Source organism: Nothoprocta perdicaria, unplaced genomic scaffold (assembly GCF_003342845.1).
Source record: "Nothoprocta perdicaria isolate Ctin4 unplaced genomic scaffold, notPer1 scaffold_208, whole genome shotgun sequence".
NCBI classification, from domain to species: domain Eukaryota; kingdom Metazoa; phylum Chordata; class Aves; order Tinamiformes; family Tinamidae; genus Nothoprocta; species Nothoprocta perdicaria.
The window spans coordinates 766,787-794,120 of NW_020455294.1; the positions used below are offsets into that span (position 1 = coordinate 766,787).

Consider the following 27,334-nt stretch of genomic DNA (forward strand, 5'->3'; position numbering starts at 1 on the left):
GCGGGGCCCCGGCGCCTACTCGCGGCTCTCCCGCAGCACGTAGGCCAGGCCGTGCTGCCCCGAGGAGTCGTAGCTGTCGAGGTAGGGCAGCTCCACCCACTCGGGCTGGTAGGTGCTGGTGCTGTACACGAAGCACTCCATGACGCTGCGCCCGCTCTTGCCCTCCCACTCGAGCACCTCGATGCTCATGCGCGTGCGCTGGTACATGGCTGGGCAGCCTTCGAACTCGTCGAGGAACTGCAGCATCTGCTCGTCCACGGCGTAGATCTCGCCGGCCACGCGGTGCCCCGTGCCGGGGATGTTGAGCATGTAGGGGATGTTGTACTTGCCGGCGATCACCAGCGGGTACCTCTCCACCGTGCGGCCCCGGCCCTGGAACCTGGCGATGCCCTTGGCCGTGTCGAGCATGTGCCCGTAGTTGGGCTGGCCCTGCTTGAGGGTGCCGTACACGAAGACCCGAGCCATGGCACCTGCGGCACAAAGGGACACGCGTCACGCGCCGTGCGCGCCGCCGGCCCGCGGCAGCTCCCCTGCACCGACCAGGGAAAGGGACCGTAAAGAGGCGCCGGGAAAGCCGTCCCCTCCGTGGAGCAAGGGCCGCCCCCTTCTTCCCGCACAGCGTCGGCTCCGAGCGCGAGCGGAGCCAGGGCTCTTCCTGGCTCTCGCCCCCTCGTGCCCGCGGGAGCCCTGCCATGAAGGCAGCGCGGGGAGCGACGGGAACAGCTCCAAGCAGCCCATCCGCCACGGGACAGAGAAATAAAGCTCCCAAACTAATCGCGGTTCAGTGCAGCAGAGCAGCAGCGAGCTGCAGGGCGCGGGTCTCCCGCGCGCGGGCCTGGGCAGTGTGGGGAGCGCAGGCCGGCTCGGCCCCGCCGCGCGCGGCGCTGCCCGGGACCGGGACGCGGCTCCCGCTCCCTGCGGCGCGCCGGGAGCACGCGGCGGCCACGGGGCTCCAGGGGAAAAACAGCCTCAAAAAGCAGTAGAAAATTAACAAGTTGGCGGCTAATTGCTCTTATTTTAGGGAACTGTTAGATCAGCCGGATTATCCGAAAGGGGGCATTACCGGGGGAGACGAGTGTCATTTAAAATAATCACGCCTTTTAACCAGCAGCAGAGCAATTTCCCCCTCGGTGAAACGAACAATTTGTCTCTGTAACAGAATACAGTTTTCCAAGCAAAAATGGTGCATGCCTTTATCTACTGGCAAAATAGCCTTCACTTAAGGGGAAAAAAAGAAGACCACACTGATGTTTTTCTCTGTTTTATTAGATATACCCCAGCATCATTTATCCTTCATGACATAAATGAGGTTTTTGGATGCAGCTCATCCCCTCACAAGAAAAAGAGCATTAATATTCAGTTGCTCCGAGTCCCTTTTATAAGAAAAATCATTACCTTTCAGACTGCGTTTTGAATAACAAACACCGATCCTTCAGGAAGAAACTTGTCCCCGTGGGGATTGAGAAAGGATCAGAGTTAAGCACTGAAACATGCAATTAATTCCCATTAGGGGATTAGGGCACTCGTGTTCACTTTGAATCAGAAAAATGAATTGTGAATTAAATTGTTCACAACCAAGAGGTGACTTGTCAGAGTTAATAAGTTAAAAAATGAACAGGGAAACCTGAAACGCGCACAAAAAGCTCCAAAGCAAGTGGTGCATCTGCACGAAAAGATAGGCTTCATTTCCATGAAATAAAATATTTATCCCTACTGTGTATCTGAAGATAAGCTTCGGAAAAGTTTTGAGGAAAAAGGGAAGTGTTACAACTGCGGAAACTGTCCCCTTACTAATGATGTGTTTCTCGCTGCACAGTACGTGGCTGTTTGGAACCATTTCACTRGCACTGATCTAACGAAACGCGCACTGTCTGCAACCACAGACGCAGCCTGGTTATAAAGGAAAACCTCACCTGGGTTTGGACAAGTGTTTTAACGTCTAAATCAGTGAATTCACCGAGCCCCGTGAATGGAAATCAGGCAGGGATCTGATGCTTCAGTCGCKGGTTATGTGTAAACAGTGTCTGTGTCTCGGGAGCCTTGGATTTGCAGTACACCGCAAGCTGCGACTTTTCCAGACGAGACTGGCTGTAACCTGCAGTCCCTGCAACTTCACGGCAGCTCCTCGGGCAGCTGCTCTGACCACTCACCCAGGACACACTGAACACACTGACTTTTTCCTTTTTAAAAAGCACAGCCGAGCCTGCAGACACCACTACCCCAGCTGAGAAGGGACTGAAATGTATTTGAGAAAAAAACAACACATTTTCCGACTGTTCCGGCCTCTAAACACAGATTCTAAGTTTTCTTACAGGGTGTCCAGGCCAGCCTGCTGCGCTGCCTCTAGCAGAGCAGCTTCCCAGACCCCCACGATCCGCAGCGCTCCCGCACCGCGCGCTCCCAAAGCCATCCCGGCCACCTTGTGGCCGGCCAGTAAGGAGCAGGAAAGGAATTTCAGGATCCTACTTCCCAGCCCTGCCCCGTGCGGCCGCCCAGCGGCCCAGGCCCCGCGTTGCYGCCTCTGCCTCCATCCACTCGGACGCCCCATCCCTGCACTGAGCTCCTTGGGGATGGAAAAGAAACCCACCAGGAGCCTCCGATGAGCCACCAGGACCAAACAAACCTGCTCAGAAGGAAGTGCCATGAAATATTCATGCCAAGGGCATGAAAATTTAATGAGCCGGGCAAGGGCGAGCGGGACGGGAGCGTCACCGTCTCGCACCGGGGCTGCCGCACGGAAGCGGGGCCGCCGCACGGAAGCGGGGCCGGGCGCGCGCCAGGGAGGCTCTTGCTGCGCCGGGCCCGAGGCTGGACAGCGAGCGACTGTTGCAGCGCCGGGGCCGAGATCCCGCTCCGCTTTTACCGGTTGTTTCCCGTCCTGGGAGGAGGCGATGAGCGGGTGCCCTAGCCGAGGCGGATGCGGATGAACCGGGGCATCCCGATGAGGCTCCTGGATCCCAGGCTGTGCCAAGGTGAAACTGCTGCCTCGCTACCCTACCTGCAGCAGCAGGTAGTAAAAAGGCTGGTTTCTCAATAAAAGTAAAAGGCTGGTTTCTCAATAATAGTAAAAGGCTGGTTTCTCAATAAAAAAAAAAAAAAAACATATATATATATATATTATTATTATTCAGACAATTACTAGATGCTGCCAACTTCTTAAAAATAAATGACAAAACAGCTGGAGCACTATGTGGGCCCCAGGGCTGTTTACAATGGTGGTAACAGCAGTTTGGGCTTTTTTTTCCTGAGGAGCCATTTTCTCGTGACTCCGAAAATATCCATTTCTTCCCCCCCCCCCCCCCCCCGCCTCTCTCTCTGCATACAGTAACATTATTTTCCCTTGAGAAAAATCCCCAGTGCCGGCTCAGTGACCRGCTATAGTTACACATTAATTCTTCAGAAGTTTCTTGAAAGCCGTTGGAAGCAGGTGAAAAAACAAAAGGCCCTGAACCGTTGCGGGGGCCGGGGCGCGCGCGGGGCGGCTCCGGGCGCCCTGGGCCGCACCGGGGCCGCATCCTGCCGCGCTTTGATGCCCTCCTGCGCCACTCGCTGCTTCCCCTGCCGCCAGACAGCGGCTTCCTGCCCGCGCGGCCCCTGCCCACCGCGGCGCCTGCAGCCCCGCTCGCGCTGCGGCCGGGACGCGGCCTCCTCCGAGGCGCAGAGGGGACGGCCCCGCGCAGACGCCTCGTGCGGCCAGGCCCCGGCTTGGAAGAACAAGCAGGCGTGTCCCAGGGATGGGATCTCCACAGATACTCGCCATCATCTCACAATCACAGACTCACAGGATGGTTGAGGTTGGAAGGGACGCCTAGAGATCATCCGGTCCAGCCCCCTGCTCCAGCAGGGACACCCAGAGCAYGGGGCACAGGGCGGCATCCAGGCGGSTTGGGAAKATCTCCAGAGAAGGAGACTCCACAGCCTCCCTGGGCAGCCTGTGCCAGGGCTCTGGCACCCTCACAGGAAAGAAGTTCCTCCTCACATGGAGATGGAGATGCCTGTGTTGCAGCTTGTACCCATTACCCTGTCACTGGCCACCACCGAGAAGAGTTTGGCCCCAACTCTGACCCGCCTGCATGTCTGAGCCATCTCATTCAGAGGCGACATGCCCTGATGGAAGGGTGACTTTTATACAAGCACTTAAACAGCCTTGCACAGAAAACCCAGGGTGCTTTTTCTAACAGAATATTGCAGCAAGTTTTCGCTAGTGCATTTTACAAATCCATGGACCACAAGGGCAGTTAGGAAGAGCTCGAGGAAAGCACTGACAAAAGCAGCCACAAATACCACTTTGGGGCATGGACCGAGCAAGCCGAGCCTGCGCGGGAGCCGATGAGATGGGGCAAACCTACCTACAACTACAGGCGAACGCTTTAAAGACGCAGGGTGCTCTTTAAAAAGCAGGCCAAGAAGTCAGCACGAAATRAAGGCGGTGCAGAAAAGCCCTCCGGCCACAAGCGCAGCGAGGAGGTGGGAAGGACGGGCACAGGTCACAGCGAAGATGCCTCCAGCCCGGCTTCCAGCATCCTCCACGGCCCCATCGCAGCCACGGCAGCTGCAGACGAGCGGGGCGAGGGGGCAGCAACGCTTCTCCGGACGCCGAGTCCGGAGGCTCCCTAAGCCCCGGGGGAGGCTCAAGAGCACACACAGGACGCTCGCTCCCGCGAAGCGGCGCACCCGGAGCGCATGGAAGGGCGCCCGCGTGCAGCCCCACACTGGTCCCACATGTGGACTTTCCGTGGTGCTGCCAGCCTCAGCTGAGGCCTTTCCTGATGCACCTTCTGCTCCACCGGTGACTTGTTGCTCCCTTCTGCACTGGAAAATTCATGTGTTTCTGACAAAACAGAACATATTCCTTCACCTTAATCATTCTTGTCACCCTTTCCTCTAACTTTGCTAGCTCTGTAACAGCCTTTGGAGATTGGGGATGCAGAATTGCAGTATGCTAGAATGGATAAAGCGTGGATTTATACGGTGGCATAAATCACTTTTCCCATTTTGCCCACACTGCTTCCCTTCTATTGCCAAGTGTTTAGCCTTTTTGACTGCTCTTGAGCAATGGGCTGCAGCTTTGGAAGAGCTCTGTCATAGCTCAACATCTTATTCTTCACTGGAATGACTGAAAAATAGGCATTTATCCACACCCGCACGGATAATACCCTTAATCCTGCTGCAGGGTAAGTTAACAGACTAGACAACTCAACATCCCACTCAGCATTAGGCCATCACTGCAGCATTTCCAGTACAGAACTCTTSACTTGAGTGACACACGGAGCAGTGCCTCACTTCTGCACCTTCCGATGCTGAAGCTCTTAAACCCAGGCAAAAAGCAATAAAGTAAAATAAAATAAAAGCCTGACTGCCCTTACAGAAAAATGAGGAATCAACTCGTGGCTCCGCACCTCCTTCCCAGTCGAGTTTCAGATACCCCCGTGAATGTGAAGTGGTTCCCGTCATTGACATGCAGAGCACAGCGCATCGCTTCAAACCGCCGACATCCTGAAACTGGGAGCACCGGCTGAGGCTTGGAAGCACTTTTCCCAGCAAGGTCAGCACACTGATTTACATGCCAATACCCGCAGTGTTAGCTATTTTGTATCGGGAGTCGCGTCTCGGCCTGCGGAACGTCGCAAACAGCCCCAGTACCTCAGCCTGGGAACAAACATGTTTTTCCTGTGCTGAAAAGCTGGGGAGAGAGGGAAATGGAAGGGAGAAAAGCTCGGGGMTGTCCTCGGCGGTTGCGCAAGGTACAGCGGCACAAAGCGGCCTGGCAGCGGATCCGTGCCCGGAGCAATCCCGCGCTCCGTGGGGAGAGGAGGGACAYGGTGTTGCTAATGCCCCTCTCCAGATGCGTCGCTCCTCTCTCCCGCCGGAGGCTCCGAAAGAGCGGCTGGTACCAGCAGCCAGTGCCAGAGCTGGGCATGAGTTTTTCCTTCAGGGATTGATCCCACGCGGCCCCGCAACGGCCCCAGACTCAGGGCTGCCACGAGCTGAGGCCACTTTGACCTCATAAAATCAAAGCAGAAGGGCACGAGGGAGGAGATCTCAATCTGCTTCACCAAATGAACCAGAAATGAAACCCATATACGTTTAAAGTATTTTATCCATATTGCTATACAAAGTCACGCTTCTCTTGGAAAATGTTAGTGACTCATGGAAAGAAAAAAAAGCGAGAATGATCAAAAGCAGCTGTACTGTAGGAACCACTAGATTTAAACACAACCACTATTTTAAATATCCAACAAGGAGTCTCCCTGGAGAGGACTGACAGTGTGGGACAGGGTCAAGCATGTTCTGCTTAAACAGTGTCATACGAATTCTGTGGGAGTCTGGACGGAAAGCCRTGGTATACATATAGACATAAGAGATGTATATGTACGTACAGTCRTAAGAGATGTATTAGCATCGATGCTTTGTGTTTGGATGTAGCCACCAGGTAGCCGTGGAGGAGGGAGAGGCCCTTCGTGATGCTCGGAGGGCCACCGATGAGGAAACCTGGAGCATTCAAATAGTRGTAAGACAACGTTGTAAAGACACTGGTTTGCTACTGTCGTTCTGAAGGGAAGAAACCCACTGATCTGGAGACAGCCTCGGGATGAACACGGCCAAATCTGAGAGGCTACCAAACTTATTGACAGATCTGCATTCCACAGATCCCTGGAAACATCTTCCTTTCGCTTGACTCAGTTTATCCAGGCAATTTATCTAAAGCTAAAAAAGTGAAGTTATGAGCTTTTACTTTTCTTGTATTACTTTTAAAGAGAAGCTTCTTCCATCCTTTCAATTTAATTCTATTTGTGTAAGAGCATAATATTCACTAACTGCTGTTATCTTATTGGCCTAATTAATTAAATTTGTATGCAAGCCTTATTTTGAGAAGCTCTCTATATTGGATAATTTTATTAAATAAGAATATCTTTTGTTTTCTATTTTCTGAAGTGAAGTCTGCTTGCAGATGGTTTTAAAAAAAATCCAATCTATATCTCAGCAACAAATTTACTTCACCACTCCCTATTATAATAAAAGGCAAAAATCCAGAGAAAAACAAAACCCCACATGAAAATGACAGAGCCCCACAGAGATGTATACATTTGCTTCAGTCCCACTGAAGACACAAATTCACAAAAAAAATGAAAGTAAAAAGTTCAAATTTCCCAAACTTGATGCTTATTGCCCAGGAAAGACTTGCAAAACCCTGCAACGAAATCTGAAACAACCAAATCTATTTCTTCATCAAGTGGGAAAGCATCCTTAACCCAAAGCAGATATATTTATCGTTTTAGTACAYTGTACACAGAGAAAATCCCTACTCCAAGGACATCTGAAAAAGCCTGAAATGGCTCCCACAAARGCACTGGAGCAACCGCTGCCAGGTCCACAAGATGCACTGTCCAGAATCTCAAATATTCTCCTGCTTGTAATCAAGAGAAATGGGAAATTCCCAGTTTATTTGTTTGTGTCCTTTAAGAACATGTTGAATGAAACCTAATCCTTCCAGGTAAGGAGTGYGTTGGTCCTTGAAGTGCAGAAATAGGTGCTAGGTAGGTGAATGCTGAACATTTTTAAAGGTCTACATTTATCGAGTGAAGAGAAACAGTTACAAAAGCCCTTAAGACTTCTCTGGAACCACAAAGGCTCGTGCAAAATGCTGATGGGAATAATTACCTAACACCACGTTCCCACAAAGCAGTACTTCTGCAGTTCTTCTCTGAAGGCAAAAAGAACTGTTTCAGTTTCACTGTGGCATTATTCTATTTCTGTTATTCTAATTGAAGGCCTCCTGGTCCCTGTGCAGGATCCCTGGAATGAAGCCTTAATCAAAGGCATCTTAAACCAGAGCCCTAGCTGTAAGAGAAAAATATTATATAATATTAATCTGAATTATATACACATATGAGACAATTATTTTCAAATAAAATATTTAAACAAATGAGAACATGCTCTGAAGCCTCTTTTCAGTGACCTTTGAAAGGAAATCTCTGTTACTAACTTGATAAAGGGAACAAAATCAAGTATTGGGAGTAAATGARGAGTGGAATAATACGCAATGTGGCTTCGAATGTAGAAAAGCCACAGTAATGTCATCAGGGGAACCTGCTTCCTCCTTAGTMAAGGATAACGCAATAGGCTTAATAAAAGTAAAGCCTATTGTACAAGTAAAACATTTTATATAATACACAATTACATTATTATCCCCAGAGGAAGTGAGAGGGAAGAATCACATATGAAAAGCAGTTAACTAAGGGAAGATTATAACAGGTTATATTAAAATTGAAGTAATCAGGACGGACAGAAGTTGTTGGTCATATTCCTTGGGGATTAGTGATACTCTGTTAGTGACTCTGATAGAGCAAGTAGTTTTATGCCTATCCAGTACCTGCTAGGTACCTGAGGAGGTCTGGCTCATGCTACAGACATGAGAGATGACTCTAGGAACTGCCTAAATGAAATAAGGTGGTTTTTAAAGACACAAGGTGAGGAAACACATGCTTGGAGACCAGAACCTCTGATAGAAAATGAGGGCTTGTGAGCTGGAGGCAAATACCAAAGATGCTCTGAGCATTTTTTGTTGACTCAATTAGCAAGTGAAGCCRACTTTGGGTGCTCAGGTATGTTTTGCAGTCTCAGAAGTTCACACACTCACTTTCCAATCATTCATTCATCGYGACCTCAGCTGAAATTGTTTCGACTTGCAAAACAATTGGGTAATCTAATAAATCTTCAAAGTTACTTCAGGTTCATATCACAACATCCTCACATGCCTTTGAGGCATTCAAATATCTAGGAGGGTGCCACATTACACCTGTCCTTCAAATACAGTCCCCTGTGTTTGGGAAGGAGACATGGGGCAGAAAATCTTGGTGTCCAAAAAGGCTGGGACATGTTCTGAAAGTCTCAGGCAAGAGCTTAAGACATAGCCAAATGAAGACAAGCTCAGTTCACACACAAAGGATCCCAAGTCTCAAATGAAAATGAGTAGATCCTCAGAACAGCTTTAACTTCCTCACAGTAGCCTCCTCACATGCCCCAAAATATGGGACAAAATTGTTAGCAAGGAGCACCTGGCTTCTTTAATAGTCCAAAAGAGCAGACCAAAGAGGATGCCCGTATTTTATCATGAAATGGGTAACTGCCAAATTAGTATCATTGCCTCTGTCCAGAGACCCGAGGCAGAGTGACAAAAGAAACACCATATCCCTCCTTTCCCAGGGCTCCGCTCTAGAAAYGAGGCAACGCTCCCGATCTCCTGCAATGGGATTTGCTTTATTTTTCTGCTTGGTTGGAACGACAACTTGTAAAAGAGGTCCCAAGTAACCAGTAGTAAGTGCAGTATCCTCTGATCCATTTCCTCTTTTTTTCCCCCACTTTCAATGTCATTGAACTAATGATGGGACGGGCGTGCAGGGCGAGTCAGAAGATTTTATACTTCCAAATGAAAAGCTGCTGCTCGCTGCCCGCTATTTTCCCCCATCATTCCCACCTTCGCTACGACGGTGCCAGCGTGGATGGCTACCGTGGGTAAAACAGACATTCTCTACAAGWTTTTTTTTCCCCTACAAGTTTCACAAAAAAGGGAAATACTTCTAAAATTCTGAATAACATCTCTGATTCCGCAGAATCTTACACGGTAACAGAGGTCCAGTTAATTCACTAAGAGATCTGAACCTGGCCCGGAAAGCAGGTAACAGCTACTGTAACAGTCACCTGTCACATTAACCAGGAAAGAGTTTAAAAATCTGTCACGCTGAAGCCAGTCCCGAAGGGCCCWTCACAAACATTAAACTTACAGACAAGAAAGAAATAAGAACATACTAAAAAGACAATGTGTCTCTATACTTGCATTTCACTTGGAGCCATGAAGAGTGACTTTAGATTTTCTTCCCCACTTTAGAGACAGATGTCTTGGTCTCCCAGAAGCCATTCGAACTCTTTCCATGTTCCACAGAAAGCTCCCTGTGTCCCCTGGCATCAACACGCCAAGACCATAGCTCCCATAGGCCTTCAACCCCTTTAACAACTTGGAATTGGGTCATTTTCTTCTTTCAGAAAGGGTAAAACAAATAAACAAAACTTCCTAAGAACTTTTCCCAAAGTCTTAAAATTTGACATCAGAAGCTTGTCTCCAGCAAGCGCCGCTCTAGCAGCTTCTCCAGGAAAGTTTGAGAGGTGGAAGCCTTTGTTCCTTCCTACCACTGTCTGGCCAGAGGTCCTTCAGTCCCTCTGCCTCCTGTCAATAACTCTGCTTCAAGGATACACCCAAACCACCCTTTGGCCCAAACTGGCAGCATCTGACACGTAAAGCAAATGCTGCCATTTATGTATCCATCCAACTCCTTTACTCTTCCACGTTGTGTGTCACTACCTAGTTTTCTACATGCATAATGGGCACACATTAGAAGATAATTATGCTACTGCTCTGTGACTTCCAAATAATATATGCATGCTTGACTATATATATATATGTATATATTAATTTTTGCAGGTTAAAAGACAGACTTCCTTTTATTAAGATTGCACAAAACGCCACAAGAGGATGGGTGACCACATACTCCCCCTGCTCACAAACTGGTGGGCAAGGTACCTTCCTCTGTTAGCAACTCCCCTGCACTCCCTAATTTCAAGCAAGTTTATAACGATCTTCAAGCTGATAATTTATTTTCTCCCAAGACTGAACAGCACGGCCTCCTGCTCAACGGCACGATGAGGGCGGCCGCCAGCTTTTACAAATGGGCTGCTTCCACCGAGAGGCCCTGGCTCGTAGCCCAGCGGCTCTAAGAAGTGGCCTGAGCAACTGGGCGCTGGGAGTTTCAAGCAGTCATTCTGGGTGAACGCCCGCACACCTCTCCAGAACGCAGAACTGGACCCACAAAGCTGCTTTTAAATATTAACCACACAGTGTATTTTTTTCTCCTTAATACAGTTGCCTTTAAAATTATCAATTGACAATGTTAGCCATATAAATGTTTAAAAGACTTAATTATTTGTTATTAAAGGGCTGCTTAGCCCAACTTGACAGCAAAGGGTTACGTTTCATCCCTTGAACAAATCAGCCACTGTCCTCCCACCCTCCCCTTACCCCAAATCTCCATCAAGTACAAGGTAGGAGACCAATTTCCAGGAAGCCCCAATCCTCAAACACAGTAGCATGTTATAATTCCCAACAACATTTGTACCAGATTTGACAGCAAGTGTCTAGGGATATTTAGAAATATCAATTAATTCTACTTCTGCATTCCTTAAGCAAATAATCACTTAGTGACGCTAATTAACTGAAGAAAATTAAAATAATATAATTAACTAGTGAGTTAATATACTAGATGTAACTATAAATCAAGAACAGCTATTATTAGGGTTTAGAATATTAGGAAGAAAGCAGCAATACAAAAAAAAAAAAAATTTTTATCTTATGATGTGGTTTAAAAGGCATGTGACGAGCTTTCAGATTTTACCAGCTAAATATATTTCTTTTTAAACAGAACAGAAATTATTGTGAAACGATAAAACCTTCACTGGATTCACTTTGGAGCAAACAGTGAGCGCCCCATTAACAAAGGCCTGCCTCTGAATACATAATGCATTACATTTTTTACTTTCAACACCTGGTGTCACCAGAATAACGCTGTATATTTCTAAAAGGCTCCGCAGTTGTGTGGGCTTTGATTTTAGGGCAGCAATACTTCAAAAAAGAAGAAGAAAAAAAGTGGAAGATTCCCCTAGAAGATTATGGGAAGCGATGCACGTGGTGTTAGCAGCCCAGTGACACGTCTGCAGTTAACTGTCCTCGACAGGTCATTTTTACAAATGAAGTCAAGGTGTCCAAGAGCCTTCATCTCTTAGTCAAGATCAAACAAGGTCTAAAGCAAAGTGAAAATTCTGCTGAGTCTAGTCCTGCTACACAAAATGGCTTTAACTGGTGGCTTTTGCTACACTAAAATTCAGCTACTTGCATCAATTCGTATAGCTTAAAATCACTTTCAGTCTAAGCTGGGGTTCTATTAATTGGGTATTATAATGGCTCCACTGAAAATAGAGAGAGATTTTAATTGATTACTGTTTGGAGCTGCATGCATCTGTAAGATACGAAATAAAATTGAATCTCAAAGAAAATACAATTAATCTCAATTCTGTTTTCCACCCTACTATCAAGGAAAATTGATAAACTCATGGGAAATGCAGAGATAGGGAACTGGTGACCACCGTATTTCAATAGCTACAAAGGTTGAAGCAAAAAATTTACATGTATCTTCCTTTTACTTTAATGGGTCTAATAGTGAATTTTCTTCTCAGCTTTTGATGCTTGTTTTAAAACCCCAACAGAAGTATGGCAGGTAGCTAGATCAACTGCTAAGAGATTTAGGCTGCATTTTGTTTTTTTTAAATATAGCTTTATCCTATGCTATACCAAATGAACACAGGACTTTGGAGCCTCCAAAAATTTTGATTTTATCTCAAGAAAAATCTTTGTTCCAAGAAACTGAAGTGTCACAGAAGACGTGGTTATGGCACTTCTTAATTCATAATTTGTAAYAATACGTATTCCAACCGACACTGCAATCTGCCTTCACTTCCATTTATTACGTGTATGAATTCCCTACTACACATTCCCCAAAGGCACAAGACAGGCAGCGCAGCTTTATGGCCGACTCTCTTCTTTTGCCTTCCAGTATTTTTTCAGCAAGATAGCAGGTTTAGGTTTTAGACCAATCCCTGCAAATTTTAAGCAGGGCACAGGAGCTACAGGAGTTCTTTTCAGGTCAGCATAAATCCAGGATCTTTAGACAACATTTGGAAGAGATCCCAGTGACCCAGCGAGGCATTTACCGCTTCTCAACTCACTTGGTGCTGGCCAGCTTTTTGATTGTGGAAGACCAAGYCATGTGAAAGGAAGATGGGCAACAACTCAGCCTTGAACACTGCTATCAAGCAACATACCCTCCTGTAAACCATGGCTGGAAGGAGTGACAGCAGTATTCGCAGAACCGAGTACTGGGGAAAAAGAATCAAAAAAGCACAGAAGCTGGAGATTGAAAAGAGAAATACTGAATCATTTTTTTTTTTTAGAAAAAGCAAAAACAATTTAAAAAAATAGTCAAACAAACCAGTGTGAATTATTTTASAATTCCCTGGGCCCTCGTCCCTCTTTTTAAAAGCAAAACACACACAAAAAACAGCTCTTAAAGGACTCCTTCCTCCCTTGGTCTCTCCCAAACACATTAGCATTCAATGATCACCTATATCTGGACGTGCTCAAACCTAACTTTGCTAGAAAATGGTTAGAAATTCATATTTAATATTTATCAGAGGTTCATCTCAAACAGGACAGATATATAAAGTCTTTTATACTCATTCTAGTACCAGACAAGTTCTTGCTGAAAACAGTAAATGATGTGAAGTAAGATGCAGTCTAGGCTGGTAGATAACTCAACAGGAAAGGCTGTGAGCGAGGCTAGAAACACAGTCACCATCCTCTGCTGCCACACATGTCCCTTTATTTCCAAACTGATCMCTTTGAAATGTTTAAAAAAGTACAGCAGCAATTCAGTAAGGCCAGAGTGTACTTAAAAATTCTAAGACTTGCCAGGAATAAGGAACCACAAAAACAAGATCTAGGGAAAGATTAGCTAAGCAGCAGTTCTGTAGAAGGGGAGTTGGCAGTTACAGTGATCATGAAGTCAACATGAGCCAACCGTGTGGCACTCCTGGAAAGAGAGAACCCCAATGTTTATGTACAAACAAAGGTATCATTGGTAGGACATGTGGACACGACCTCTATCCCTCTCTGCTCACAAGTGGAGAAATGTGAGCAGCTGCACAAAAGCATAGAGGGTTCCCTCAGTCATGCACCCTGGAAACATGACCTACGTGGGGGGGATAAAACAAGAAAAAAAGCTAGGTCTATGATCCCCTATTTTAAAGAAAATAAGGACATGCTGTCAAGCTTCTTTCCATACCTCCTTGCCTAGAGAAACTAATGAGCTTAAATTCAGAGACTGACATTAGGAAAGACTATCTGATCTCCTGGTAAACACAGTAGTCCAGGGCTTGTAAGAACTGGTGTAAGCCTAAGCCTAGACCATCTAGGAAGGCTGAGATTCTTCAGCACTAAAAATCAGAAACAGCAGGTTAGTCAAATCACTATCACAAAAAAAAACCCATTACTGTTGTGAACTCCCTTTTGCCAAGGAAATGAATAAGATAACTTCTTATCTCTCCTTAAAACAAAACAAGAAACAAGCAGAAAGAAAACACAGTTTTCTATTTATGTGCTGTGCACAGAATTTGTGGAACCTGCAGAACAGTGAGACCCTGTGCASTGCTCCAGTGATTTGAGTACTTTAGCTACCAGTAGCAGGAAAGGCTTCTAGATCTCACTTCCTGATCTTTGTCTGTCTATAGACAGTACACTAAGCAATTTCTATAGATATATTTAATAAATACAGCTCTGAAAAGAGAGAAATAAATGCTGGATTCCTGCACACCTCCTCGCTCTCCATACCACCTCCCAGCTGCCCTCAAAGACACTGAGGTACCAGGTGGGAGCTGTCAGGCCCCTTCCCTAGATCCTGGCCCAGCTTCCTGCAGCGCCAGGCAGCTCGGGAAGGAGGAGCAGCCTCACAGGGGCCCTGAGGCGAGGCCAGAGGAGCAGCCCGTAAGGGCCCGCAGCCTCCCGATGCGCTGCGCGGTTCCTGCCTCCCTGCCTCAGGGAGGCTTCCCCTCCCGCAGGGAGCTGCTGCCAGTTCTGCCTGCGGAAGCCTACAGAAGCAGTATCTCATTTTATATACTGCATGTAACAGCGATCATCAATCTAAACATGAAGCCTTTTCTTAATCAATCCTATTTATCTGCTTCACAAGCAGTGCTTTTTTTCAGATGGCAGATATTTTAAGCACAGGAAGTTATTGCTATTGTTAGRAATTTTGACAAAATAGAACTTATATTCGGTTTGTAAGCATTTTTTTTTCTACCAAAAATATCTGCTATACTGATAGTAAGATGGCAAAGTAAATCACTTTGATAGAGTAATTGAAGAAGCTAACTGAAAATCTATCCCCTCAGGCAGGTTTCCTCCCAGCTGTCGATACGGCAGACGCAGGCAGGTCACACCTCCATCCCGCCGGACACCCGCAGAACCGTCGTGCACGCACATTTGCTCACACACTATTTGCTCCTTATGCGGTCTCACTGAAATGAATGTGAACTGGGAGTTCACAGATAAAGTGCTGCACGTGCGTGTAATGCAAAGCAGCACCACAGGATTTATCAGAAAAAAAAAAAAGAAAGTTAATAAAGATTTCTTAGACAGACAGGTAAGTAACTGTATCACTCCAACTGTATTGTGGTGGCCCAGACAATATGCTATACAAATTGCAGCAGCTCTTCCCAGAATGCAGAAATAATTAGAAGTTGGGCTCTGCAAAGAGCTGCCTAAGTAAATACTGAATTGTGTGCCTGCTGTTCACGCTGCTGAGTTTTTACAGATCACAAAGGAGCAAGATTACCGGAGAGTTTATTCCGAGTAAGAGATAAAATCATTAATCTTCAAACTGCCTGCATTGTCACTGAAAATTTTTCCTAACACTTTTTYGTAAACACGTGCTCAAAGCATCACTGCTATCTAAAACAAAAATCCAAGTGGGAACATAGTTTGGATCAWGGGCTCAGTGGTCTGTTACACAGACCCGAGGAAGGGAAGGGAAAAACCCCCCAATCCTCCTCATACAGAATCTCAGAAATCCTGAAAAAAGAATTTTTCTGAGGTCATCTCTGTGATGTGAGATCAATTTAGCAGATCTGGTAGGATCACAAAAGGCAAATTATTGTCTGTTCATTTATTTCAGTGACATACCTACTAGGTTGTGGTTATGATGAGGTTACTTCAACACTGATGGCCAGCTATAAAAATTAATAAAAATTAGAAATTACTTGATGAACCTTTGATGAATGTGAAGAATTACAGGCCTGTCAGAGATTTGAAGTTTATAATATATTTTGCATAAGCCTGTAATAGATAAAAATTTGGAAAACAAAGTTCTTAACATAATAATCATAATTAACAAGATTCAAAACTAAGGTGAATTACTGTAGAGATTGATAAACATTTCCAATATTCGTAAGTTATCATTAAGATATGACTGTGCTAATAATGTATCTCCCATAAAGACAGACAAGATACAGATCCAAGTTGGGTTTGCACCTAAACTGGAACAGAAGTTACACATAAGACAYACAGACTACAATTTGACAAATTAGGAGATTAAATTGTTGTTTTGATAGCTAGAGATATAGACAGCTAGCTAACAGTAATTAGAAAAAGAACTGCTGAGCATAAGTAAGTTCATCATGTACAAACTTAAAGACACTTGATGCCATACATTAATGTAGTAAGCTGTYATTAAGCATACTTAATTAAAATATCTAAAACAACTAGCAGTAAAAGAACAGACTAGATGAGCAGATGGATTCAGATATATTTTGACCTACATTTCTCGATATTCCAACAGGATAAATAAAGGTAAATATAAACAAGAATAGAAGGAAAGCGGAGAAAAACACTCAGCTAGTAMATGTCACTATGAAGTTCCATACTAGAAAGATGGACGAATAGCAGAAACTTCTTATCTCTCTTCTTTTATGGTACCTCTTTGTCTTCTCTAAGAAATCATGTTTTGCTTTTGTTAAGCTGTTTTCCCAAAGTTTCACATAACTGCAAAGTACCTCATAAATAATTATATTACTAAGACATTTATTTTATGTGGAGCTACAATTAGGAAATCATGCCCCCAGTCACAGGAGAATTCAACCAGAATAAAGAAATCAGTAACTTACAATAAAATTCAGTCTCTAAAATGTCACTTTTATGCTCAGTCTCTCTTAAATTTCACTCCTACTACAAAGACAAAAACAAGAGAGCAGGTCTCAATCTACGAGTCCACAACAGTCAAAGGTGATCTTCTTGAGCCAACCACATCACCTTCCTAAACACAAAATAGATAACCTTATGATATTTTCCAAGTCCAAGATGTGCTTCCAAAAGCTTCAGGAACACTTGGTCAGTGACTGGATTTGCATTCTGAAAAGTTTCCATAGCTAGAACATTTGAACTACATCACAGCAAGCACTGCAGCAGTGGGGCAGCTTATTGGTCTGATGTGTGAAATGTGTACGTGTATGATAAATGTCTTGCTGGGATTTATTCCCTACATAATTTTCAGCTAAAGTAAAATTAAGCCTGGGGCTCCACTCCATAAATTGTGTTGAAACATTTCTCTCATCCATATATTCTGTTATTTATACATTTTCCTAATATAGTCCTGGTTTAGCACTGTGCAATCCCATCTAAATTTAATTAAGTCTTCTCCTGTTTCCACAGCCAAATATAATACTTACCAGCAGTACCTCCACACCTCACAGCAACACAAGACAAAACAGTGCTGTACACAACAGTGCTGGGCAAGGGGATGTCGTTTTAAAGTACTACTTCAAAGTACATGTTGACCTATTCTATACACTTACTGCACTCTGACCCTTTCCACTGAAAGTATTATGCAATATTGAGCTCCGATTCTTATTTGGTCATTACATGGAAAATCTAAATTTTGTTGTCTTCACTAAAAAGCTATCTAATCTAAACAAAAAAAAAAAAAGAAAAGAAAAGAAAAAAGAAAAATGATGACAACTGATACACACTCCTGAACATCATACTTAAATGCCTGCACTCCATCCAGGCTGATATCTTCCACTTAGTAATCTCAATTAATCTTTTCCCTTCCGTTCCTTGACCCTCTGGTCACCCTTTAGAAGTTTTCCTTAGCCCAGGCTGAGCTTGTGGTTTGAGGAACAGCTCAAGCCCAGGACTGTGGGTCCTTTCCCCTGTGCTGGCACTAGCATCTGTGCAGGCCAACAGCCGGAGCAATTGGGAGACTGAGGAGACACATTCCTTCTTCTGCTACCGTGTAAGAATCTTAAGACTACCACAACTAGCAATTTTTTTTTCCTCCCCCATCTGATGACYATTCCTACCCAGCTGCATTTGCTTACAACTCCAGTTTCTCCAGATGCCTCTGTTCCTATTCTATTGACAACATAAGTATAATTCAAAGATTAAAAACCTCAATACAATATTTTTCTCTCAATCCAGTAACAGCTGTGGCTGTGCACGCTTACACTACTTATTCATCCATTTCTCCAAGCTCCTTTATGGAAAGTCTCCATGCCTTTTCCATAAGCTTTTCAAGAAAGCCATGAAAGCTTTTAACTTTCTTTGAGCCTGAAACACTGGCTTACAGAACAGCTTCCATTTGTTTCAGCCGAACACAGTTGGAGAAATCTAGGCAAGACAGCATAATACTCTGCTGCTCACTCAATTCTGGTACTCAGTCAATATGCTCCCAATTTACAGCTCCACGAGACCTGGAGAACAGGAAAATAAAACCTGGAGGCCARAAAAATGCCATCACAAGCGAGAGACAGAAGTTACACAAAAGTGAAACRGCAGGCTGGTACCAAGCAGCATGGAAAAGGACTGCGACAGGAAAGAGCAAATATATGGTGTCTGAAAAGCAAAAGCTGGGAAGATCCTAGTGAAGGAACCAATATTCCTTCCATTAGACACCCATGCAGACCCTGTTGTTTCCTAGTGAATGTCTTCCAATCACCCTTGCAGACTTGTGACACCCCTGAACCTGCAAGCTTGCTTTCCTGGGATACTACTTGATTTGCTAAGTTCTAGCTTGGGAACAACCAGTACACATGCAAAATCAATGCTTCAGGGGCCTCAGCTCTTCCTGCCGAGCTGCAAGCATACCCTGTATGCTACCAGAAGCCACACTACTTCATCACAGCCCCCTTTGCGAACTACACCTCAAGCAATCAGCTAAGCAGGACCAAAGAAGGCAACTGTGTTCAACTGTGGCCATTCGAGCACCTCCGGCATGCTCACATACTTGTTCTTCTGTATTAAACAATCCACATTTTGAAGTAATTTGTTAGTTAATTAAACTTTTGCAGGACATTTTACAACTAACATCAACCACTTGCTCATCAGCAGATATACATATCATTCAAACCTGTGACAAACACCACTCTTCCAACTTAAAAAATAAGCCCCTTATTTCTCAGTCACTAATTCCAGTCTCARCCTCAGTATGGTTTTTCTCAGCAATGTTTTGAAGAAAATTGGCTTATTTCTATTTTTTTTTCTAGCTTTCATTGCATATAGACCATACGTATCCTGATGAGAAACAGTCTAACCTGTTACCTTTGATTTYCAGAGAAATTCGCACATTTTGAGATCTAAGCAATAACAAAATTGTTATTTACAGAAGTTAAGAGCAGACAGAATCCAGCTTCTTCAGACAACGCTCGGATGTCTAAGAGACAAATAAAAATAATCTAATTGTGGACAAAATGTGATTAAAATCATACACTAGTAGTGTATGATCAGTGGTAACAGATAGCTAAGRCTGGGTAAATAAGTCTAACCCCATACTGACTGTAAGAACAGTTTATACTCAAGCCATAGTGGAAAATGGAGTGTAAATCATGTTATTCAGCTTTAGACTTTCTGACATGCTGAAGTCTCAAATTCCTTAATATCCAATGGGGAAGATGCTCAATGCTTTAACATATCACACTCATTAGCAACCAGGAATATAAGAAAAAAGAACTGTCCTTTAACACAGAACTTCAGCACCACAAGKCTTCATGGAAGACACAGTGAGTGATGAAGACAAGGAACAAACTGAACGGTCACCASTGAGCTATGCAGCCTACGTACTTGAAAATACCTTCCTTCTAGCAGAACTGTGTAACACATGGTACATGTAGATCATGGTCTGCAGAATCTAGGAACAGCAGCCGCTTGAATCTCACAGGACCTAGGAAACCAAATTAAGTTAATTATGGGCAAAATATATATATATGAATATGCATTCAGTATCCACAAATAAATAAATACTCAGTCACCTGAAGGGTTTCACTTTGGATTTGGATTATTATTCCAATTCTGTAGAGACCTATGCACATGCTTTTTTTWWAAAAAAATAAATGTTTAAACTGTGAATTCATCAGGAATGGTCTATTACATTAAACACATCAGGAGCTTTTCAGTATCTAAGATACATATGTCARAAATCTCTTCAGATTGCTCCACCTTGCCAAACAATACAATCAAATATACATTTCCCCATATACTGCACTTATCATTTTAAGAGGGAATCAATGGTCTATAATAGACCTTTTAGTCCCTGTGATGCAGAAAAAAACAGCAGAAGTATAGGTTGATGCCCAGAATACAGAAAGATACAAGAGAAGAATTGTAGATGRGTCTGGATGAGTAGCAAAAAAATACTTTGGGGAAAAGAGATGTCCTTTATAGAATTATTATAAAATACTATTTGAATCGTCCACGATGGCATTACCAAAAATTATCTTAATGCCATCAGGCACTCCCGAAACCCCTGGAAAATACTGTAAGCAAAAAGTGAGAATTTCATACCTATGATGGGAAATGTGCATTTGCCTATRTCTAAAGGGAAAACTAAACCTCTGATGTTGCTGGAGAACCAGGATTTTGCCCAGCATAGAGAGCAGTGCTCAGGATGATACTGGGATCGATGTTTCTTCTAACATATCACAGAATCAGAGAATGGCAGAATGACTGAGGTTGGAAGGGACCTCTGCAGATCGTCTAGTCCAAATCCCTGCTCAAGCAGGGTCACCTTGAGCACGCTGTGCAGACGGCTTCTGAATATCTCCAAAAGAGACTCCACAGCATCTCTAGACAACCTGCTCCACTGCTCAGTCACTCTCACAGTCAAAAGTTTTTATTTATGTTCAGATGGAACTTCCTGTGCTTCGGTTTGTGCCCATTGCCTCTTGKGCTGTTTCTCAGCACCAGTGAAAACTGCCTGGCCCCATGCTCTTGATATGCTCATTGAAGATATTAGTAGGCACTGGTAACACGCTTGCAGCCTTCTCTTTGCCTGGCTCAAACATTCCAGTTTTCACAGGCTGTCCTCACCAGACAGATACTGCAGGCCCCTGCTCATCTGCGGAGCCCTACACTGGACCCTCTCTGGAAGCTCCATGTCYGTCCTGTACTGGGGAGCCCAGAACTGCACCCAATACTCCAGGTGCAGCCTCATCGGAGCTGAGGAGATGGGCAGGATCCCCTCCCTCCACCTGCTGGCAACACTGCTTCTCATGCAGGCCAGGATCACACTGGTCTTGGCCACAAGGGCACTCTGCTGCCYCATAGTCAGTCTGTAGTTCAYCAGGATGCCCAGGTCCTTCTCTGCACAGCTGCTCTCCAGCAGACCAGCCCCCAGCCTGTCCTGGTGCCAGGGTTACTCCTCCCTTGTGGCAGGACCCTGAGCTAACTTCTGTTGAACTTCATGAGGTTCCTCTCTGCCCACATCTCCAGGCTGTCTGGGTGCTTCTGACAGGCAGCACGGCCCTCTGGTGCATTAGCCACTCCTGCCAGTTTCGCATCACCGCCAACCTGCTGAGGCAGCACTACTGTCCTCACCRCGAGCACGGCTGGTGGGGACCAGACCCACTGCTGCCCCTGGAGGACGCTGCTCACGATAGGTCTCGGAGCCAACTTGTGCCACTGAGGACAACCTCTTGATGCCCCAATTATCTACCYCCTTCATGTGTATCTTAAAACTCCCAAATCTATTGCTGGGCAGAGAAAGCAGCACAGTGGGGGAGAGGACAGGCCATTAAGTTTGCCCCTAGACCTCCTTCAGCCCAGGGCTTGGGAAGAGAGTGAAAAATAACAAAACAGGGCATAASAGCCACCTCAACAGCGCAAAACAAGCAGGGGGAACTAAAGCTCTGTGTGCAGTCTCAGACCTGTGTCAGTAGTAGGAAAAAGCTAAGTAAGGGAAACCTCGTCCTGAATGGAGAGGATGGATTTTTGACAGCAGAAACAAACAAGGCTGAGAAATAGYGTTGTCTCTGCTTCAGTTCTTATCAAAAATGCTGCTCGGCCTCTGTTTAGAGGTTAGAAGGGAGAATGACCAGTGGTGGATGAGGATGAAGTCAGGACTGCTAGGGAGAGCTGAAGCCACATGAACCCATGGGATCACAGGGCCTGCATCCAAAGCTGCTAAGGGAAGCGACTGCGCCTGATCCTCTTTGAAAGGTTGTCAGAATCAAAGGAGGTCACCAATGACTGGAGGGAGTCAGATACCACCCTCATMTTCAGAAAAAGCCAGAGAGGACGATCTGGGCAACTACAGGCAGATCAACCTCATTTTGCCCCTGTGGAAAATGATGTAATAAGTCCTCTTGGAGCATATTCCTCGGCACATAAAGATAGTGACTAAGAGAAGCAAACACGAACTAATCAGTGGTAACTCAAGCCTGGCCAACCTGCTTCCTGTGATAAAGTGGCAGTCTTTGTGCACAACTTCAGCAATGCTGTTGTCACCATCTGCCATGTCTAGGAGGAGACCTAGACGTGTTGGAGGAATGAACCGGCAGGACTCTTGTGAAACTCACAGGTTTTGGGGAAGTTCTGCACCTGGGAGGGACCAGCTTCCACACGGCTGCAGTCTGGGGACCTGCTGGCTGGGGAGCAAAGACCTGGGGAGACACCAGTTAGCTGAAAATGAGCAAGCAGTGTACCCTGGCAGCAGGGAAGGCAACAGCAACCTGGGCTGCACTAACAACATTAATAATCATGCAGAAAATGGTTGAGCTGCTTTTCTTGCCACTTTTTAGGCCACACTTAGAATAACACATCCAGTTTTGGGTCTCCCAGTATAAGGAAAATATTGATATACTCAAGGGAGTGGCCACCAGGATGGTCAGAAGCACCTGCCCTGGGAGAAGGGACTCTGACAACGGGGCTTGGTTAATCCAGAGAGCTTTGTGGGCAGGTTATCCAGAAGATGCAGCTGGGCTCTTTGCAGTGGTGCATGGCTGGATGAAATGATGAAATGGCAATGAAAGATGCTCCTACTCAATACGAGAAAACTTTTTTTTTCATGGTGTTGACGGTCAAGCATTGGAGCCAGCTGTCCAGAGGAGATGTGCAATCTCCATCCTTGGAGGTTTTCAAGACCCAATGGATAAAGCCCAGAGAGAGTAAATGAAGAAGAAAAAAGCAAATAAGCATGAGATTTATAATAGGACGCAAGAGCAATTACAGTCAACATACTGGGGAAATAGGTGGTTGGTTAAATAATTCCACAGGAAAAGAGGTGTCTCATTAGATAAGCAATATAAAAAATGACAACGGCCAAGAATGTCACATGCATTTTTGAATCCTAATGCAATGTTAAATCAATGGAAAGCTGTATTTCCTTTGTACAGCCTGTCCTTTAGCGTTAATTGGCTTGTAGGAATGAGGAAAACACTGCTGCATCTGAGACGGTCCATAAAAACTAACTAACTTTTGGAGGGATGGGCAGTAAATTCTATATGACTACAGATCTTGATTTTAAAAATTTACTAATTTGCTACCGCTTTTAGTATAATGCTATAAGAAAACATACTAAGCACATTCTTGAGAAAGAGAGAGAATATGAAATGGGGTATTTCATTTGCAAACTCAGTCCACACTGAGTTTGCATGATCCTCAGGGAAGCATGAGTGCATCTCTATCCTGTATTAAGCTATCCAGGTACCTGTTCTCTCTGACAAATGCTGARAAAAGATGTTTGCAGGATGGAAAAAGTAGCATTTGTCCATACAGAAATTTATCCTAGTAAGCAAGTGTTTGCTGCTTAACCAGCTCAAATCACTTATGCCATGCAAATTCCATATTCAGTTTTACCTAAAACACGAGAGATTAAAATTATTTGGCCATATCCCTGTTCAAGCAGCATATGCATTAGAGCTTGAGAAACATACAAGACATGAATAGTAACAGGAAGAAAAAACACACATTTCTCCAAATAAAAGGAGGACTTGAGAGTGGAAGAAGGTGTATTTTTGCTACAAACATTAACTATTAACTGTGTTTATGCTTACAAAGAAAAATAATTTGTGAATCCATCAGAAAGTAAAAGCGCAGCAGAGCGGTAAGCAGAGGGCAAGTGGCACACACACTTCTGAAACCTCTGTGACTTATTTCACTTCACTACCCTTCATGACCGTATGTACACTCACAGATTTAAAACGCAGATGAGGCCGTCATGCAACCTCAATAAGAACAACCAGTAACAGTAAAATAGCAGAATATAACAGTAGAAGCAGAACAGGAGGAAAAAAAAAAGAAGTGGTTATATGAGCAATCAGTTGCTGGTCATTTTTAAAGAGCAAAAGACTTCCAACAGACCCAGATTACTAGATGGAGACATGAAAACGTATACACAGAATGAGAAACACTGGTTGGAAGGAGCCTTTGAAGGTCATCCAGCCCAACCTCTCCCAGAGCAGGATTAACGCCAGCGTTGGACTACGCTTTCCCAAGCGAAGAGGCTGTGCTCAGCTTAACAGCGGGTGGGAGCAACAGCAGGACGTTGGATGCAACAACAGCCCTGGTTTGAGCTCAGTGCTCTCTGGAGGCATCTGACTTTCCGAGTCAAAGATAGCTGAGGAAAGAAGGAATAGACATGATGATCATTTTTGAAAGATAAAAAGGCAGATAGATATTTAGGTAAATAAAGTTCTATCCACAACAGATACTAGGAAGTGAACAACAAAAAATCCTTATCACATATATAGCACCCATACAAAGTGACGATAAAAAAGGTCAGACACGATAAAAAAGGTTCAGACACAACAGATACAGTATGATTTTTTTTCTGTGATTGAGCAAAGCTGTGTGAGTGGTCTTGAAAGGAACTCATGAACACAGTCAAAGAAAGTCACTTGGAAATATCATTCATAATGCTGCAAAACTTTGAAAAATGAGATATAAATCGTCAGCAAGAAGCCCAAAAGAACACGGTGCTTACTACAAGCATCAAATATTAAGTAATTGACAGCAGAAGGATTCAGCTTCCAAAATATTAGGTAGGGCATCAAAAGTCACTTTGTTTAGTACATAACACCCTCAAGGATTCAGTTTTTGAGACAGTGACAGAAATGTTTACTCCATCTAGCTTTTACTTACAGATATCAGTAACATGCATAATACACTTTCCTTACACAACATGTTAACTTTTGCGGGGTTTTGACAGATCAAGAGAAAGGAGATTAGCGGTAGCTGAGAACACAAACACTACACATTTGTCTATTTTGCACAGCATTTCTCCGGAACAAAAAAAGAAGGAAGAAAATTGTGCTGCTTTCATGCAGATAAAGTAAATATAAAGCAACTCTTAATGAACTACATCACACTATGAAAATTTTAGGTGTCTGGAAATAGCTGCTTGAAGCCTTAAAAACTGGCTTCTTCAGCATTAAACTAGAGCACATTATAAAAGAGATCCACTCCTTACGAAGTCCTATACAAAACACAACTTGGTTCTGAAAACATTTATAGCTGAGTCAATGTAACTCAAGCTCTATTTAAGTTACTGCCTTGATATTTTCAAATCATGGTAGAAATTACAGGACTAGCAAATTTAAACAGTCCCCAAGTCAAAAATGAGAAAGTTAAATGTCTAGAGTCCTTACAGATCTAGACAAGTCACCTCACAAATGCAAAAGAACACAGAAAAGGAGGAAAAACTACCATATAGCCAAATGAAGTAGTCAAGAGGCTGGCAGTGGTACAAAGTTACTTTTTCTAAACAATAAAAAACCTCATCAATGCAAGCAAAAAAGATTAATGTGTTGAAGTGCTAGCTGCAAGGGTAAGGTTGTGAACTGTCACAAACTCTTTGCATCTATTGATGGGTTTTCTTTTTCCTCTCCCATTGTTAGATAATCTTTTCTTCAAACTCACTTTACCAATCCCTACAAATTAAAGGTAGTTTCACGAGGATTACTACTTCTATTCCTAAAACCCCGGCTGTTTTCAGGACACGCTGGGACTCTGCGCAACAGGTGACGTTCAGGCTGGGACCCACCTCAGCCAGCCGGGCCATTTGCAAATTCAGAGCTTACTTTATCACTGATTAAGCTGCRTTACGAGGGCAATAAAGCTTCCGGCGACGGAGCTTTCTCCGCGGGGCGGACCCACAGCGCTCACCTTGCTACTGTGCGTCACAGGCCTGGAGAGCCCGGCGGGGAAAGAGCGCTCCCCGCCGCTAACCCCCGCAACCCCGGCCAACGGCCGCCGCCGCGACCAACGGCCACCAACGGTCACCGCGGCCAACGGCTCCCCCAGCGCGGCGGCCACCGCCCAGCGCGCATGCGCGGGGCGGCTCTCCCTGCAGCTCATTGGCTGCGGGGCGCGGCGCGTCACAGAGCGCGGGGCGGGCTCAGTCACTCACTCGCCGCCGCTGCCTCCCTCGGCGCCTCCTGCGCTTCCGGCGGTGGCCGCTTCCGTCTGCGCCGCCCGCGGCGCCCCTCGGGGGAGTAGGCGAGGGGGCGGGGCCTGCGCCAGGGGGCGGGGCCTCGCCGGGGGGCGGGGGAGGAAGTGGCGCCCTGGCCCTTAAAGGGGCCGCGCCCGGGCGGGGGAGCCCCTAGCTAGAAATTGATGCTTGAAATAAAACAGGAATGCGCRTGAGGAACGGGCTGCACGATCCGCTCTGACGTTCCCACACCTACAGCTTGAAACAGCCACTTCAATTAAAAAAAAAAAATCCCAGTTGAAAAGTTGCAGTTGGTTTAGGCTGCTTTTAGAACACGAGAACCCTGGAGAAGTCAGTTTAACAAGAGTTAGGTRCTGTTTATTGCAGGAAATAAACCAGCGCTGAGCAGAGCGGGATGGAAAAGGCGCCCTTCCGCATGCCTGGGTTCAGGAGGCTGAGCCTGGACACTCAGCAGCAACCAACATCGCTGTGCGGAGACTCCAACCCTTCCCTGCTCCCATCAGTCCCAGTGTGGAGACTCCAACCCTTCCCTGCTCCCATCAGTCACTGTGGTCCCCCCAACCCTTCCCTGCTCCCATCAGTCCCCGTGCGGAGACTCCAACCCTTCCCTGCTCCCATCAGTCCCCGTGTGGAGACTCCAACCCTTCCCTGCTCCCATCARTCCCCGTSTGGAGACTCCAACCCTTCCCTGCTCCCATCAGTCSCYGTGYRGAGACTCCAGCCCTTCCCTGCTCCCACCCCTCGCTGTGTTCCCCCCAGCCCTTCCCTGCTCCCACCATCTCGGTGGCTGCCGCCTAGGCCGCCCTGGAGCCGCCCAGCGCCAGGAAGGCAGCGCCAGGGCCCGAGGGCCGCGCGCGGGCGGTGACGGGTTGGGGTCACACTGGTCTTCTGCTTGGGGYACCCCGTGAGTTTGGTGCAGACCCATCCCTGCGTCGCACAGGCGACCTCCCACGTCC

At 45.5% G+C, this 27,334-nt stretch overlaps 1 protein-coding gene across 10 annotated transcripts; it reads right to left on the bottom strand.

The window, feature by feature from the left end:
• Positions 1-26,375, bottom strand: GGACT (gamma-glutamylamine cyclotransferase). 10 transcript variants are annotated; one of them, XM_026038344.1, is made up of 4 exons: positions 26,093-26,132; positions 24,290-24,545; positions 19,775-19,874; positions 1-470 (listed from the first exon to the last, which is right to left on the bottom strand). In XM_026038344.1, exons 3-4 carry the CDS (start codon positions 19,827-19,829, stop codon positions 16-18), a joined length of 510 nt encoding a protein of 169 aa, XP_025894129.1. In that variant the 5' UTR covers positions 19,830-19,874; positions 24,290-24,545; positions 26,093-26,132; the 3' UTR covers positions 1-15. The 10 variants fall into 10 exon arrangements, with proteins under 10 accessions (XP_025894129.1, XP_025894130.1, XP_025894133.1 ...); XM_026038345.1 differs by lacking the exon at positions 26,093-26,132 and adding an exon at positions 25,971-26,085; XM_026038348.1 differs by lacking the exons at positions 24,290-24,545; positions 26,093-26,132 and adding an exon at positions 26,337-26,375.
• Between the last annotated feature and the right edge of the window lie 959 nt (positions 26,376-27,334).